The sequence below is a fragment of the Erinaceus europaeus genome, chromosome 9 (genome assembly GCF_950295315.1).
Source record: "Erinaceus europaeus chromosome 9, mEriEur2.1, whole genome shotgun sequence".
In the NCBI taxonomy this organism is placed as follows: Eukaryota; Metazoa; Chordata; class Mammalia; order Eulipotyphla; family Erinaceidae; genus Erinaceus; species Erinaceus europaeus.
Window position 1 is genome coordinate 50030600 of NC_080170.1, and position 18390 is coordinate 50048989.

At 40.0% G+C, this 18390-nt stretch overlaps 1 protein-coding gene across 2 annotated transcripts in view; it reads left to right on the plus strand.

Moving 5' to 3' along the window:
* Positions 1–13345, plus strand: part of FMO2 (flavin containing dimethylaniline monoxygenase 2) — a 36249-nt gene extending 22904 nt beyond the window's left edge. For both annotated transcript variants that reach the window (XM_007525201.3, XM_060197871.1), the window contains exons 8-9: positions 7607–7679; positions 11504–13345. In XM_007525201.3, coding sequence (XP_007525263.2) covers positions 7607–7679; positions 11504–11855 — 425 coding nt within the window. In that variant the 3' untranslated portion in view covers positions 11856–13345. The remainder of the gene's footprint in view (positions 1–7606; positions 7680–11503) is intronic.
* The last annotated feature ends 5045 nt before the right edge of the window (positions 13346–18390 follow it).

Here is an 18390-nt window from a genome sequence, read left to right on the forward strand (position 1 = left end):
CAGAAGAACCTGGAAAAGCATACTAAGAAGCTTGAAGTATCAAATATAGACCACTTTCCCCCTATCTGGTAACACCTAGACATGATTGGTGGACACTTCAGGACCATTTTGAAGTAAGTCTGGCCTGAGGAGTTAGAATCTCCATTTTTTTTTTTTATTCTTTTTTTTATTTTTTATTTAAGAAAGGATTAATTAACAAAACCATAGGGTAGGAGGGGTACAACTCCACACAATTCCCACCACCCAATCTCCATATCCCACCCCCTCCCCCAATAGCTTTCCCATTCTCTATCCCTCTGGGAGCATGGACCCAGGGTCATTGTGGGTTGCAGAAGGTAGAAGGTCTGGCTTCTGTAATTGCTTCCCCGCTGAACATGGGCATTGACTGGTCGGTCCATACTCCCAGTCTGCCTCTCTCTTTCCCTAGTAGGGTGGGTCTCTGGGGAAGCTGAGCTCCAGGACATATTGGTGGGGTCTTCAATCCAGGGAAGTCTGGCCGGCATCCTGATGACACCTGGAACCTGGTGACTGAAAAGAGAGTTAACATACAAAGCCAAACAAATTGTTGAGCAATCATGGACCCAAAGCTTGGAAAAGTGGAGAGGAAGTATTAGGGAGGTACTCACTGCAAACTCTAGTGTACTTCTGCTTTCTTACTTTGGTGCCATACTCCAAACTCAGTCAATTTCTGCTTTGCGTTCCTACTTCTTTTTTTTTTTTTACATGCATAACATTCCCCAGATTCCCATTTAACAATACAACCCCCACTATTTCATTCATCATTTTTCATGGACCTGTGTTTTCCCCACCCACCCACCCCAGAGTCTTTTACTTTGGTGTAATACTCCAATTACATTTCAGGTTCGACTTGTGTTTTCTTTTCTAATCTTGTTTTTCAACTTCGGCCTGAGAGTGAGATCATCCCGTATTCATCCTTCTGTTTCTGACTTATTTCACTCAACATGATTTTTTCAAGGTCCAGCCAAGATCGGCTGAAAACGGTGAAGTCACCATTTTTTACAGCTGAGTAGTATTCCATTGTGTATATATACCACAACTTGCTCAGCCACTCATCTGTTGTTGGACACCTGGATTGCTTCCAGCTTTTGGCTATTACAAATTGTGCTGCCAAGAACATATGTGTACACAGATCTTTTTGGATGGATGTGTTGGGTTCCTTAGGATATATCCCCAGGAGGGGAATTGCAGGGTCATAGGGTAGGTCCATTTCTAGCCTTCTGAGAGTTCTCCAGACTGTTCTCCACAGAGGTTGGACCAATTGACATTCCCACCAGCAGTGCAGGAGGGTTCCTTTGACCCCACACCCTCTCCAGCATTTGCAGCTGTTACCTTTTCTGATGTGTGACATTCTCACGGGAGTGAAGTGATATCTTATTGTTGTCTTTATTTGCATTTCTCTGACAATCAGAGACTTGGAGCATTTTTTCATGTTTTTCTCAGCCTTTTGGATCTCTTCTGTGGTGAATATTCTGTCCAAGTCCATTTTTGGATGGGGTTATTTGTTGTCTTGTTGTTGAGTCTGGCAAGCTCTTTATATATGTTGGTTATTAAACTCTTGTCTGATGTATGGCATGTAAAGATCTTCTCCCATTCTGTGAGGGGTCTCTTGATTTGGGTAGTGGTTTCTTTTGCTGTGAAGAAGCTTTTTAATTTGATGTAGTCCCATAGGTTTATACTTGCCTTAGTCTTCCTTGTAATTGGATTCGTTTCATTGAAAATGTCTTTAAAATTTATGCGGAAAAAAGTTCTTCCAATATTTTCCTCTAAGTATCTGATAGTTTCTGGTCTAACATCCAAGTCCTTGATCCACTTGGAATTTACTTTTGTATTTGGTGAAATACAGTGATTCAGTTTCATTCTTCTGCATGTTTCAACCCATTGTTTCCAACACCATTTGTTGAAGAGACTCTGCTTTCCCCATATAATAGTCTGGGCCCCTTTGTCAAAGATTAGATGTCCATACGTGTGTGGCCTCATTTCTGGGCTCTCAATTCTATTCCACTGGTCAGTGTGTCTGTTCATGTTCCAGTACCAAGCAGTTTTGATGACAATGGCCCTATAATACAGTTTGAGATCTGGGAGTGTGATGCCTCCGGTTCTGTTCTTTTTTCTCAAGATTGTTTTGGCAATTCTAGGTCTTTTCTGGTTCCAGATAAACATTTGTAGCATTTTTTCTATTCTCCTAAAAAATGTGCTTGGGATCTTGATGGGGATAGCATTAAATCTGTAGATGGCTCTGGGTAATATATTCATTTTGATGATGTTAATTCTTCCAACCCATGAACATGGAATATCTTTCCACTTCTTTGTGTCTTTTTCAGTTTCTTTGAGTAGTGACTCATAATTTTCAGTATACAAGTCTTTCACTTCTTTGGTTAGGTTTATTCCTAGATATTTTATTGTTTTTGTTGCTATAGAAAAAGGAACTGATTTCTGGATTTCAATTTCTTCTAACTTAGTGTTTGTATAGAGGAATGCCACTACTTTTGAATGTTAATTTTATAGCCTGACACATTACTGTATTGCCTGATGATTTCCAAAAGCTTCTTGCTGGATTCCTTAGGTTTTTCCATGTATACTATCATGTCATCTGCAAATAAGGAGAGTTTGACTTCTTCTCTTCCAATCTGTATGCCTTTAATTCCTTGCTCCTGCCTGATTGCTATGGCAAGAACTTCCAACACTATGTTGAATAGTAATGGTGATAGTGGGCAGCCCTGTCTAGTACCTGATCTGAGTGGAAATGCTTCCAGTTTTTCACCATTGAGTATGATGTTGGCTGTAGGTTTGCTATATATAGACTCCACTCTCTTCAGGAATTTTCCATCTATTCCCATTTTTTGTAGTGTTTTGATCATAAAGGGATGTTGTATTTTGTCAAAGGCTTTCTCTGCATCTATTGATATGACCATGTGGTTTTTGGTCTTGCTTTTGTTGATGTGGTGGATCACATTGATTGACTTACGTATATTAAACCAACCTTGCATGCCTGGGATAAACCCCATTTGGTCATGATGAACAATTTTTTTGATATACTGCTGTATCCGGTTGGCTAGAATTTTGTTCAATATTTTCGCATCTATGTTCATCAGAGATATTGGTCTGTAGTTTTCTTTTTTGGTTGTGTCCCTGTCTGCTTTTGGTATCAGGGAGATGTTGGCTTCATAGAAGCTGGCAGGGAGTATTCCAGTGACTTCAATCTTCTGGAAGACTTTTAAAAGTAGAAGTATTAGTTCTTCTTTGAAAGTTTTGTAGAATTCATTTGTAAAACCATCTGGTCCAGGACTTTTATTTTTGGGAAGATTTTTTTATAACTGTTTCAATTTCATTAGCTGTGATGGGCCTGTTCATGTTATCCACTTCCTCTTTACTTAGTTTTGGAAGTTGGTAGGTATCTAGGAAATCATTCATTTCTTCCAGGTTCTCTAGCTTGGTGGCATATAGTTGTTCATAGAAGCCTCGCATGATATGTTGAATTTCTGCAGTGTCTGTTGTGATTTCTCCTCTTTCATTTACTATCCGATTTATTTGGGTCTTCTCCCTTTTTTGTTTTGTGAGTCTGGCTAAAGGTTTGTCGATTTTGTTTACTCTTTCGAAGAACCAACATTTACTTTCATTGATCTTTTGTATGGTTTTCCTATTCTCAATGTTATTTATTTCTGCCCTAACTTTAGTTAATTTCTATCCTTCTGGTTGCTTTAGGATTCCTTTGTTGTTCTTCTTCTAGGTCTTTAAGATGTGCAATCAGGCTGTTTATTTGTGCCTTTTCTTGTTTCCTAATGTGTGCTTGTATAGCTATGAACTTCCCTCTTAGGACTGCTTTAGCTGTGTCCCAAATATTTTGATAGCTTGTGTCTTCATTTTCATTGAACTCTCGAAACATTTTGATTTCTTCCTTGATTTCCTCTTTGACCCAGAAGTTGTTAAGAAGTGTACTGTTGAGCTTCCATATTTTGGCACTGTTACTAATCTTTTGTTGATTGTTAAGTGTTAGTTTAATTCCACTGTGGTCTGAGAAGATGCTTGGGATGATTTCAGTGCTCTTGAATTGGCTGATGCTGTCTTTGTGGCCTAACATATGGTCTATCCTTGAGAATGACCCATGTGGATTTGAGTAAAATGTGTATTCCAGTTTCTTGGGATGAATGACTCTGAAAATGTCCAATAGTTCTAGTTTATCTATCTCTTCATTTAGCTCCATTATGTCTTTACTGATTTTCTTCCTGGATGATCTGTCAAGTTGAGATAGTGGGGTGTTGAAGTCCCCTACTATGATTGTGTTACTGTTAATATATTGCTGTAGCTCTTTCAGTAGAAGTTTGGTGTGTTTAGATGGCTTCTCATTGGGTGCATAGATATTAATAATTGTTAAGGCCTCTTGATTGACTGATCCTCTGAGCATTAAGTAGTGTCCATTCCTATCTTTTTTAATCTTATCTATTTTAAAGTCTATCATGTCAGATATGAGAATAGCTGTTCTTGCCCTTTTTTGTGGGCCATTGGCTTGAATGATAGTTTTCCATCCTTTCACTTTAAGTCTGTGTTTGTCTTGTTGCGTTAGGTGAGTTTCCTGTAGACAACATATTGTTGGGTTGTGTTTTCTGATCCATCTTCCTATTCTGTGTCTTTTAATAGGTGAATTCAGGCCATTGACATTTATTGATATCGAAGATTGAAGATATTTTAACGCCATTCTTGTAGAGTTTTAGAGTGTTTTGATATATGTCCTATTTGTGGTGGTCTGGTTGTTTATAGGAGACCTTTCAGAACTTCTTTCAGGGCAGGCTTGGTGATGGTTGCTTCCTTCAACTGTTGCTTGTCTGAGAAGGTTTTGATGCTTACATCTAGTCTGAATGACAATCTAGCAGGATATAGTATTCTTGGCTGAAAGCCTTTCTCATTGAGCACTCAATAGATATCTTGCCATTCTCTTCTGGCCTGTAGTGTTTGTATGGAGAAGTCTGCTGCTAATCTTATGGGTTTTCCTTTGTAGGTGACTCTTTGTTTTTCTCTTGCAGCCTTGAGGATCCTTTCTTTATCCTTATTCCTTTCCAATCTAAGTATGACATGTCTTGGTGTCTTTAGGTCTGGGTTAATTCTGTTTGGGACCCTCTGGGCTTCTTGAATCTTTATGTCTTTGGTGTTGTCTAGACTAGAGAAATTTTCAGCTATTATGACTTGGAGAACGCTTTCTTCCTCCCCTTCTCTTTCTTCCTCTGGTAAGCCAATAATGTGTATATTGTTTCTTTTGAAGTCATCCCATAGGACTCTGTTGTTGTTTTCAGCATCTATTAATCTCTTTTTGAGATCTCTTACTTCTTTTTTAGTTGTCTCTAATTCATCCTCAATCTTGCTAATTCTGTCTTCAGCCTCATTGATTCTATTCTCTCTGCCCTCTACTGCTTTCTGGAGTTCATCTATTTTGTTGCCCTGCTCTGATACTGTTTTAGCTTGTTCAGCTAGTTGCCTTCTTAGCTCAGCGATTTCAGCTTTCAGCTCTCTAATAACCATGAGATAATTAGAATTTTCTTCCATATTCTCATTTGTTGTTCCTGCATTTCTGATTACAATTTTTTCAAATTCTTTACTCACTCCTGTTATTATTTCCTTAGCTAATGTTTGGATGTTGAACTCATTGTTTTGTGCTTCACCCTCTGGAGGACTTTTAGCTGGACTCTTGTCCTGGTTCGAGTCTCCAATATTTTTTCTTGTTGTTTTAACCATTTTATATAAGTTAACAGTTTTTTCAATCCCTGAGTTGGAGCTCAGTGGTGTAAAAGCCTCTTTTTTTTTCCCCTGTAGGCTATGGGAGCCTGAGGGCTTTTAAACTATCAATAGGCTTCTTAGCTTAATCACTGACTCCTGACCAAGAGATAAAGCAGGGTGTGGTAGAGATAATCCAGTGGTTATGCAAAGAGACTTTCACAGCCCCTCAGCTATGCCACCGAGGTATAGGTCTTCTGAGTTTCCCGGTTAGATCTCTGTACCCTGGTGTCCCTCCCTGTTGCTGCTCCAGATTCTGAGGGTAGTAGCAATGGAGACTCAGAGTTGCACTTGGTGAGTCTCTGGGGAGTCCTCTCCTCCCTTCAGCTATCCCCTTGTTGGTGGAGCAGACTGGAGGTGGTGTCTCCACTGACAAACTGTCGAACTGTTAGCCGTCACTTAATCTCTCCTTAGGCCCCTCTCTCCTCTCTGTCACCAGCCACGCGTGTTTGTACTCACGGGTGATTTACTGGGTTTCTGTGGTCATTCTAGTCCTGTCTTGTTTCAGTCCGGGTGGTCTCCTCTGGTATTCCTCTAAAATCTCCATTTTAGAAAGCTCTTCAGTCCAAGGTCCCAATGCAGGGCCATAAAGTAGGAACAGAACTTCATGGATTGACATTTTTGATAACTTGTCTGAGCACTAGTATTGATGATAGGCTCGACAGGAAGAAAAGATAGAGCCTTGGAGGCCAGAGTAAACTACTGCAAGAATTTGTGCTAAACTATGAAGCCACCAGAGCCAAGCAAAAGACAAAATGGAGACAACATTTAAATGTGAGTGAGTTAAGGATAAAACCCAAATAGTGTCATGATTTACTCAACATAGGAACGGGAAAGAAGCAGAGAGAAACTGAAAATGACTTGCACAATGAAATGGTGAACAGCAGAGCTATTACTAGATGGGAGTAGGCAGAATAAAGTGCAGGTCTGCACAAGAAGACTTCATTCAATGAGGAGCTCCAATTTGGACTTAATTGAATCTTAGTCTCATGGTTGGCCATAACCAGTGAGATCCAATCACTTCTCAATGTGTCTGCAGTTCAGGTGACACTCAGGGACAGGAGTTGAAATCATAAAAAAACATTGTACCTTCTTATCAACCCATTTGTCCATTCCCATTGCTCTACTCAGCTATGACCACTCCACTCAATCTCTCACCTGTTTACTTTGACATTCTATTTACTTTTTATTTTACTGAGACAAAGAAATTGAGAGACAAAGGGCAATAGATAGGTGATAGATAGATAGATAGATAGATAGATAGATAGATAGATAGATGGATGATAGAGGCAATACTGTTTTTCGTAGCTTACGAAGCTTACCCCATGCAAATGGGGATGGGGGACTTGAACCTGGGCCTTTGTACATGGTAACATATGTGCTTTACCAGGTGCACCACCTGCCTGTCCCCTTACATTCTAACATTTGCTTCACAACCTATAGATTCAACTCCGTTGAGCCCATTTCTGAAATCCAGCAGCACAAGAAATCTTTCCAGAAAGCAAACCTAAAGAAAACCCTCCCACCACTTCTTGTTTCTTCGGATTATTGCCCAAGTCACCTGACACAGCCTCTGGCTACTCAGACTCAACTTTCTATTCCAACCTCTTCCCCTCCCCCTCCACTCCAAAGTCCATGCTGTTGCCTATACTCCAAGAGCACATGTCATAGAAGTCAGTATGTGTTTTTCCCTCAGTTCAACAACACAGGAGCCTGAATGCTATAAAACAAGATGTGGCTGGAATCCAGCTGTAGGAATTAACTAGACACAGTGATAATATTGAACTAAACCCACTACTCAAACCAAGTTTTTGTTTTCTAGGCTTGTGTTCCTTGCCTTCAGAGCAAACTATGATGGAAGACATCATCAAGAGAAATGAAAAAAGAATTGACCTGTAAGGATTTTTTTAAGTAATACAGAGTAATTTTTCTCAAAGAATGTATATCCTATAGTAAGCTATTACAAAAGTACAAATCCATGGGGTGTGGAAATAGTTCACCTGGTAGAACGTACACTTTAACATGCACAAGCACTCAAGTTTGAACCCACAGTCACTGTACAGAAGCACCATATAAAAGGGGTTGGAGCAGTGTTGTCTTATCTGTTTCTCTGTCTCTGAGCCTTACCCTCTATCTAGAAAAATAAATAAATAAATAAATAAATAAATAAATAAATAAATGAAAAAGAGTGAGGTTCTGGTACGACCTATGAAATCAAACTGGCACAAAGTTCCAGCACAGCTCTGGTGTAGAGAGAGAGAGAGAGACCGAGCGGGTGGTTGGCGCACCTATTGAGCACACATCAAAGTTCAAAAGGACTCCAATTCGAGCCATCTATAGAGGGGCAGCTTCACTAGTGGTGAAAGAGGGCTGCAGGTGTCTCTCTGTCTCTCTCCCTCTCTCTCTCTCTCTTTTTCTTTTTGCCTCCAGGCTTATTGCTGGGGCTGGGTGCCTGCACCATGAATCCACTGCTCTTGGAGGCCATTTTTTTCCCTTTTGTTGCCCTTGTTGTAGCCTTGTTGTGGTTATTATTGATGTTGTTGATGTCATTCGTTGTTGGATAGGACAGAGGGAAATGGAGAGAGGAGGGGAAGACAGAGAGGGAGAGAGAAAGATATACACCTGCAGACCTGCTTCACCGCCTGTGAAGCGACTCCCCTGCAAGTGGGGAGTCCCGGCTCCAACTGGGATCCTTAATCAGGTCCTTGCGCTTTGCACCACGTGCTCCAACTGGGATCCTTAATCAGGTCCTTGCACTTTGCACCACGCGCGCTTAACTCGCAGAGCTACCGTCCGACCCCCCCCCCCCCATCTACTCCTCCACTCTCAATCTCTGGCTGTCTCTATCCAATAAATTTTTAAAAATTAATTAAAATTTTTTATTTGTTTTTGAATTTTTTTAATTTAAAAGAGAGAGAGGAACAGAGAGAAGGAAAGAAGGAAGAAAAAATTCTAGACAACCAGAAAGAACTACTCCACCCAGTTGGGCATGTTTTGATATGCATAGGACCATGGGACCATGGAACCCTGGGCTTGAGTTCCATCATTATGTGGGAGTTCTATGGATGGTGGAGTGATGCTATGATAGCTCTCCCCTATGTGTGTGCAGCCCCTCTCTTTTCTTTCCATCTCTAAATAAATAAATATTGATAAATGATAGAATCCAACCTATGTGCAAGGTCCTGAAACAGCTTTTCTTAAAAAGACAAATACTGGAAGTTGGGCGGTGGAAGTTGGTGGGTAGCACAGCAGGTTAAGTGCAGGTGGTGTGAAGCACAAGGACAGGCATAAGGATCCCAGTTAGAGCCCCCAGCTCCCCACCTGCAGGGGAGTCATTTCATAAACGGTGAAGCAGATCTGCAGGTGTCTTTCTCTCACCCTCTCTGTCTTCCCCCCTCCTCTCTCCATTTCTCTCTGTCCTATCTAACAACGACAACATCAATAACAACAACAATAACTGCAACAACAATAAAAAAACAAGGGCAACAAAAGGGAAAATAAATAAATAAATAAACATTTAAAAAAAATTTTTAAAAAAAGACAAATACTTGGGTTACAAACAAGACCACTGGATCTCATTCTCTGGTTGAGAATAGAAATGCATATGTGTTTGTTCTGGGTATATTTAATTTACTAGTTTAGGACTCAAAAAACAGCTACTTGGGGCCAGATGGTGGCATACCTGGCTGAGCACACAAGTTACAATGTGCAAGGATGTGGATTCGAGCCCCCAGTCCCCATCTGCAGAGGGAAAGCTTCACAAGTGGTGAAGCAGTGCTGCAGGTATCTCTCTGTCTCTCCCCCTATCACCCCCTTCCCTTGATAATAAAATTTTTAAAAAATTGCAGCCATGTGTCAACAACAATAATGTAAGCCATTAAACCCCCAATAAAATAATACATTTAAAAAAAAAACTAGACCTGTGGGCTTCTCTTTATCTGTCCAGGTCATCATGTAAGTATGAGCTCTGTCCGTTTTCTCTCTCTCTCTCTCTCTCTCTCTCTCTCTCTCTTTCTATCTTCCTAACATACAAATATCTTCAATTTTCCTGAATAAAGATTAAAATTCCTGGAAAAAATTTTTTTCCAAAAAACAGCTACTTTGGGTCCAGGAGGTGGCGCAGTGATAAAGCTTTGCAAGTATGTGGTCCCAAGTTTGATCCCCGGAAGCACATGTGCCAGAGTGATGTCTGGTTCTCTCTCTCCTCCTATCTTTCTCATAAATAAATAAAATCTTAAAAACAGCTACTTAAGGCAGAAATTTTATAAAACTGATTTTTTCCCTCTCATTTCATTTAAGCCGCTTTAGAGTCCACATCTTGTTGGCACCTACCCTTTGGTACAGAATGTGGAGTGAGGGCACTGCAGATGAAAGTAGCTTGAGTTATTCCGGAAGGTTAGCTGGAGTCGGATTCTCCTATGATCATGGACTCTTAGAAAGTTGAATTGGAGCCTCTCATCACATGTTATCACCAGTGAAATAAGTTCACTTGGATAATGTGTTGCTTTGCCATCTCAGCAACCCAAGTCCAAGTCTGCTCCCACTGCTTTGAAAGAAGATTTAGTGTTATTCTCTCTCTCTCTTTCTCTCTCTCTCTCTTTCTCCCTCTCTCTCTGCCTCCATGGCTATATAAAAAAAAAAGTGGGGTTTAATGCCACATCTAAATTCAGATTCGTCAAACTTTTTTTTAATTTTTTTTTTTTCTTCAGGCTTATTGCTGGGCTCGGTGCCTGCACCATGAATCCACTGCTCCTGGAGGCCATTTTCCCCTTTTTGTTGCTCTTGTTGTTGCAGCCTCGTTGTGGTTATTATTATTGCCATTGTTGATGTTGTTCGTTGTTGGATAGGACAGAGAGAAATGGGGAGAGGAGGGGAAGACAGAGAGGGGGAGAGAAAGATAGACACCTGCAGACCTGCTTCACCGCCTGTGAAGCGACTCCCCTGCAGGTGGGGAGCCGGGGGCTAGAACCGGGATCCTTACACTGGTCCGTCGCTTTGCGCCACATGCACTTAGCCCACTGCGCTACCGCCTGACCCCCTCGTCAAACATTTTTTCAAGCATCTGAAATATAAACCAGGACCAAGTACCTTGATAAGCTGCAAGCAAGTATAAAGAATCACCTCTATGCAAGACCTTCCACTCAGCTCTCGGTTATCTCGGCAATCTTTGCAGCCATATGACTAGTCTGCGCTAGCCTAGAGACATAAACTGCAGCCTGAGTCAAAGCTAAATAGAAGTCATGGTTAGTTAGATATCTTGGCACATTCCTAAAACTTCCATGAAACTCATGGCTGTTTATCTGACAGCCAGACCTGATACCTGATAGGATCAAAATGACACTTTCTGTCGATCTCTTAAAACTCATGTCCCTCCATTCATTCTTTCATTTATTTTTAAAACAGAATTGCATTTTTATTTATTTAAATTTTTATTATCTTTATTTATTAATTGGATAGAGATAGCCAGATATCGAGGGGAGTGAGGAGAGAGAGAAAAAGAGAGACACCTGCAGCACTGCTTTACCATTACCAAAGCTTTCCTCCTGCAGTTGGGGATTAGGAGCTTAAACCTGGGTCTTTGCGAATTATAGCATGTGCTCTCAATCAGGTGTGCCACTACCTGGCCCCTCATCCCTTCATCCTTTCAACAGTGGTCAGGTACCTCTCATCTAACACAGAATATGTTGCAAGTCTGCCTTTGTCTGCCTTCTTTCTCAAGGTTTGGAGAAAGCCAGAGCCAGATACTCCAGACATATTACATCGACTACTTGGATGAGCTGGCCCTGGAGATCGGGGCAAAGCCGGACCTCCTCCCGCTCCTGCTAAAAGATCCAAAATTGGCTGTGAAACTCTATTTTGGACCCTGCAACTCCTATCAGTATCGTCTGGAGGGGCCTGGGCAATGGGAAGGAGCCCGGAATGCCATCCTCACCCAGAAACAGAGAATACTGAAGCCTCTGAAGACACGCACTCTGAACACAGCATCCAATTCCTCAGCTTCCTTCCTGCTGAAAATTCTGGGGCTTCTTGTTGTGGTGGTGGCCTTCATTTTCCAGCTTCAGTGGCTCTAATTGCTTGGTACACAATTTTATTGTCATTATCTCTTTTAAAAAAAAAAGAGAAACACACACTATTCCATTCATATTCTTGATTGTAGAATATGAGGGACAAAGTAGAGAAGAAATTGTGGAAAATTAGCGTTATTCAATTTACATGTAACTTGTATCATGAAATTTCTTGGCCATTCCACTGTCCCTCAGGTTCCAGGAAAAAAAAAAAGGCAATAAAATTTAGGAGAAATGTGTGAGGAGAGTAGTAGAATTACATGGAATGAAAAGCAGACTGCATGGTTAAAAGTACTGGAAAGCTTCCATGAGAGTAAGTATTTAAATTCCCAGGCTATTGCTGATGGCCACCCTACCTAGATTCTATTTGGTGACAAAAGTTCCCAGATGTCAGATCTTGCTCTATTTGCTAGTAGGGAATCACGCAAAATACTACAAATAAAAATGAGAAGGCAAGGATATGGCAGTGTTCACTTCTAGGGTCTTATGGTGAAAACTAAGCAAATGGCCAAATTTCTTATGTTTTGACAGAAATTTTTGTTCATTTTTCTATTTTTTTTATTTAGTGAGTTAGTAATAATTTACAAGATTATAAAAAGTTTTGTGGCCACCTCGACCTCCCCTACCACAATAACCATCATAGTTCACATAAAATTGTAGAGATAATTTGGTCTTTTTTTTTACAATTTCATGTATTTTAATTTTCTATTTTCCCACATATGAATGGAACTGTAAAGTAGTTTTGACAGAAATCAAAATAAATCATGCAATAAGAGGCCAGGTGGTGGCACACCCAGTTAAGCACACACAATATAGTGCACAAGGACCCAGGTTCAAGCCCCTGGTCCCTACCTGCAGAGGGAAAGCAGGGCTGCAGGTCTCTCTCTCTCTCTCTCTCTTTCTCTCTCTCTATCTCCCCACTCCTCTCAATTTCTCTGTCTCTATCCAATAATAAGTAAAAATATTTTTAAAAAACATACAATAGAAGCTATATATATATATGAGACTATGACAAAGCAGACATTGTGCTATGTGCTCATTGTATTTATTCCATGTGACTCACAGTTCTATGAAATGGGTAAGCCATTATACCTACTTTATAGATAATGAGACTGAGCTGAGGTCCAGAGGAGATGAGAAACAAGCCAAGACCACAAAGCTTGCCTTGTAAGGGGGTTGCAATTAGAACTCAAGTTTGCTGGACTCTAGAACTGAACAGTATAGCCTCATTCATGATGTGCTTACTTATAAAAATCATCATTAGATATATGTCTGTCTCTATTAAATAAATAAATATAATAAAAATTTTTTAAAAAACATCATTATTAATAAAAATGCTTTGGGGTCCTAGTGCATGGTGACGGAAAAGGACCTAAGTTGAAGGCAGGAGTGTTTTGCAGACACCTGTGTTAAGGAGATGAGAAATTGTACCCACCTGTCAGAAACTATACTGTAAACCATTCACCCCCCAATAAAATTACATAAAACACTTATAATTGTTTATTTTATTCATATCCTTATATATTACTTTGGAGGAACTATACATAGAAAACAGTACTCTTCTTGTAAGTAAAATCTGGTTAATTACATTGACAAAGAAATAGGTCTGCACAACAACTGTAAGAAATAATAGACATTTTGAAAAAAAATAAACAATAATGAAAAGTTTGTCTCCTAAGTAGGTGAAAAGCATTCTTATGACTGAGCTTCATATTTAGGTCTCATCTTAAAATTAAGCAAGATTTCTTAAAAATTAATTAATTTGGGGTCTGGGAGGCAGCATACTGGTTTAAGCACACATAGCGCAAAACACAAGGACCAGTGCAAGAGTTTCGGTTCAAGTCCCCAGCAGCCTACCTGCAGAGTTCTGTTTTAACCCCTGGGCTCCCCACCTGCAGGAGGTCATTTCACAGGGAGTGAAGCAGGTCTACAAGTGTCAATCTTTCTCTCCCCCTCTCTGCTTTCCCCTCCTCTCTGAATTTCTCTCTGTCCTATCCAACAACAACAATAGAAACAAAAACAAAATGGGAAAAAATAGCCTCTAAGAGCAGTGGATTTGTAGTGCAAGTACCAAGCCCCAGCTATAATCCTCAAGGCAAAATAATAGTAATAATAATTTTTTTAAAAGGTAAAGACAAGGGTCGGGTGTTGACATACCTGGTTGAGCAAACATGTTACAATACACAAGGACCTGGGTTTGAGTCCCCAGTTCTCATTTGCAAGGAGAAAGCTTCATGAGTAGTGAAGCAGTATTGCAGGTGTCTCTCTGTCTCTCTTCCTCTCTATTACCCCTTTCTGTCTCAATTTCTGGCTGTCTATATCCAATAAATTAATAAATAGACTGGAATTAGTGTATTGCACCAAAGTAAAAGACTTTGGTAGGGGGGAAGGGGAGTGTTCAAGACCTGGGATATGATGGCAGAGGAGGACCAAGGTGGAGGGTTAGAGTGTTATATGGAAAACTAAGAAATGTTACATTTGTAACAATTACTGTATTTCTTTTTAATTATTTATTTATTCCCTTTTGTTGCCCTTGTTGTTTTATTGTTGTAGTTATTATTATTGTCGTCGTTGTTGGATAGGAGAGAGAGAAATGGAGAAAGGAGGGGAAGACAGAGAGGGGGAGAGAAAGACAGACACCTGCAGACCTGCTTCACCACAGCCTGTGAGGCAACTCCCCTGCAGTGGGGAGCCAGGGGCTCAAACTGAGATCTTTATGCCGGTCCTTGGCCTTTGCGCCACATGTGCTTAACCCACTGCGCTACTGCCCAGTTCCCACAATTACTGCATTTTATTGTCAACTGTAAACCACTAATCCCCCATAAAGAAAAAGAAAACAATTTTTTAAACTAGCAAAAAAATAAATTAGAAAAAAAAAAAAAAAAGAATATCAGTTTGTTAAGAGACAAACATTTTTTTTTAACTGAAGCTTAGAATAGTTACAAGTAACTCAATGTCAATAGATATTAAGCAATGCAATAAACATCTGGTTATGAAATATCCATGCTGTGGTGGTTTCATCGTGCAATTGCTAGCACTCTGGACTCTGAAGCATCCATGAAGCCATTCTAGCCCTGAGCTGTGCAGGAAGATAAACTACCATGAACCCAAACCAAAAGCTTTGGAAGGGAGGAAAGGTCAGAGAGGAAAGACTTAGGTAGATTTTTCCTCTTATTCCTGTAAAACCTTTATGGACTTTGTTCTTCACTTTGACCCAGATTTCACCCTTCAGGGCCTAGATGGAATCTGTTCATGGAAAATTTTTCTTTAAAGTCTATTTAAAGGACATTAGTATTAAATGCAAGCTTTTATTTTTTTTTCACTGTTCTTGTAAACAGATTCCTTTTTTTAAAAAAATGCACAAACTTAGTTTTTGATTGAAAAATAATTACTTTAAGAATTATTAAAGACTAACTGAAGGTCATTAAATGATTAACAATAGAATAAATCAAACTTTTATAGCAAAAGCAGATTAAACCCAGCCTACCACCCTCTTTTTGTAACTAACATTGTGTGGGAGCAATGCCACATTCATAATTTGTTGTCCTGATTGCTTCCAAACTACTCTGGCAAAGTCAAATGGTTGTAACAGAAACAGTATGGTTAACAAAGTCTAAAATATTTACTGTATGGCCCTGTGCAAAAAAAAATTTGCCAACCCCTGTTTTCATGCCAACCCATATCAACTTGTATGGCATTGTCCTAGCTGTTTTTTGCAAAGCTTGCTTCTAATCACTACCAGTCCCTCTATAATGTAGCTATGGTGCTGTTACCCTAGTTCTGTTGGGAAATATTGAGAGAAAAATGTCCTAAATCAGTGAGATATCACTTAGGACAGAATTTTTTTTTCAATTTTTCTTTTCTTTATTGGGGGGATTAATGGTTTAGTTGACAGTAAAATATAGTAGTTTCTTTGTACATGTGTAACATTTCTCAGTTTTCCACATAGCAATTCAACTCCCACTAGGTCTTCTTCTGTCATCACATTCCAGGACCTGAACTGTCCCTCCTCCGCCCCACACACACACACCCCAGAGTCTTTTACTCTGGTGCAATGCACCAACTCCAGTCCAAGTTCTGCTTTGTGTTTTCCCTTCTGTTCTTATTTTTCAACTTCTGTCTATGAGTGATGTCATCCCATATTCATCCTTCTCTTTCTGGCTTATCTCACTTAACTTGATTCCTTCAAGCTCCAGCCAAGATGAGGTGAAGAAAGTGAATACACCATTTTTAATAGCTGAGTAATATTCCATTGTGTATACCACAACTTATTGACTACTCATATGTTGTTGGACACATGGGTTGTTTTCAGGTTTTGGCTATTACAAATTGTTGCTATGAACATAGGTATACACAAATCTTTTTGGATGGCTGTGTTGGGTTCCTTAGGATATATCCCCAGGAGAGAAATTGCAAGGAATTGCAAGGGTAGGTCCACTTCAAGCTTTCTGATAGTTCTCCAGACTTCTCTCCACAGGGGTTGAACCAACTTATATTCCTACCAGTAGTGCAGAAGAGTTGCTTTGCCCCCACTACCTCTCCACAGGAATTGGACCAATTTATACTCCCATCAGCAATGCAGGAGGAATCCTTTGTCCCCACAAACTCTCCAGTATTTGTTGCTGCTACCTTTTCTGATGTATGACATTTTCACAGGAGTGAAGTGATATCTTTACATTTTGCTGACAACAAAAACTCTTTGGGGAGGAGAAATTGGTTTGAGCCAATATACTCGTCTCTGTGAGTTTGAACAATAACAAAGCAATGCCTTTTTATATAAAAACTGGTGTGACAGAGTTTGGTTTCTGTGGCACTGAGCAGGGGCTGTTGTTTAGCTTCTCCACCAATTCAATAATCTGGAGAGCCTACTACACATAACATTGCTTCTTGCAGTTCTACATCAAGTTCTCCTCAGCCTTTCCAAATAAAACGCATGTATTCTGGGTCCTTGATCAATCCATGTTGCTTTAACATTCCAATCATATTCAACCCCTTGCTTTCTCCTGTCAGCATACTTCTGCTGTTCCCAGAGAAGTTACCTCAACTTTCTAGAATTGCTTCTCATAAAGTTATAAAATATATGAACAGATGATCACTAATGTCCATCAAATAGGATACTCTATGTCCTGATCATAAACCCTCTGCTGGCAGTCTCTTCACTGGTAGTGAAATTGACGGTTGTTTGTACCACGTTGGTCTGCTAATGACCAAGATGAGAATATCTGGTCTCAGAGGTCACAAAGTCCAACTTCTTGAAACTGCAGATAGGAGGAGGTGTTGGCACTTCTTAAGCTGAGATGATAATAATTAGACTTTTAAACCAAAGGTTCAAAGCAAGTTGCTGAATTCTTCAGGGGCTGGAAGAGACTGAACAGGATGCTTTCAGGTGAGAATCACTGGGCCCTTCAAAAGCTAGAAGGGAATAAACAATGCTTTTACAGGATGAGACTCTCTCAAAAAGATGACCCAGAACTATGAAGCCCCAGTTATGACAGGAAAAAAAGGTTTTATGATTTTTCCAAGATTATTCTGGTAATAAATTGAGAGCAACTCAGGACATGTAAATCCAAAGATTATGTTCCCTCTGATATATTTGTCCTAATTCTAAGTGCACAAGTAATCATCTGCACTTAAAAAGCTTTTAGAATTGATTCTGGTGTGGTCCCAGAGGTAGTGCAGTGGATAAAGAGCTTGAATCTCAAGTGTGAGGTCCTGAGTTCAAGCCCCGGCAGCACATGTACCAGAGTGATGTCTGGTTCTTTTTCTCTCTCCTCCTATCTTTCTCATAAATAAATAAATAAAATCTTTTTTAAATAATGGACTCGGGGAGTCGAGCAGTAGCGCAGCGGGTTGAGCGCAGGTGGCACAAAGCGCAAGGACGAGCAGAAGGATTCCAGTTTGAGCCCTTGGCTCCCCACCTTCAGGGGAGTCATTTCACAGGTGGTGAAGCAGGTCTGCAGGTGTCTATCTTTCTCTCCCCCTCTCTGTCTTCCCCTCCTCTCTCCATTTCTCTCTGTCCTATCCAACAATGACGACATCAATAACAATAACTACAACAAAAGGGAATAGATAAATAAATATCAAAAAAAAAAAAAAGAGTTGACTATAACAGGGCCAGACAGTGGCAAATCCTACTGAGCATACATTCTACCATGCTTAAGGACACAGGTTCAAGCCTCTGGTCCCCACCTGCAGGGGAACAACTTTGCAGGAAGCAGTGCTACAAGCATCTGTCTTTCTGTCTCCCTCTATAACTCCCCCTTCCCTCTATATTTCTCTGTGCCTCTGTCAAAAACAAATGAATCTAACAATTCAATTACAAATTTAATTTCTACTTAACATTTGAATGTCTAACTTTGGAAAATTAACAATTTTCTCTAAATGTGAACTAGATCAAACCCTTTAAAAATCTTTGGTACTACAGCTGTTGGCCTGGTTATTTTCTTCTCTCCTTTTCAAGAGTGAAATAGAAAAACAAATAAAAGATCACCTAAATTAATTTCTATTTTTCATGGAAAAGAAGTTTAAAGTACACATCTCC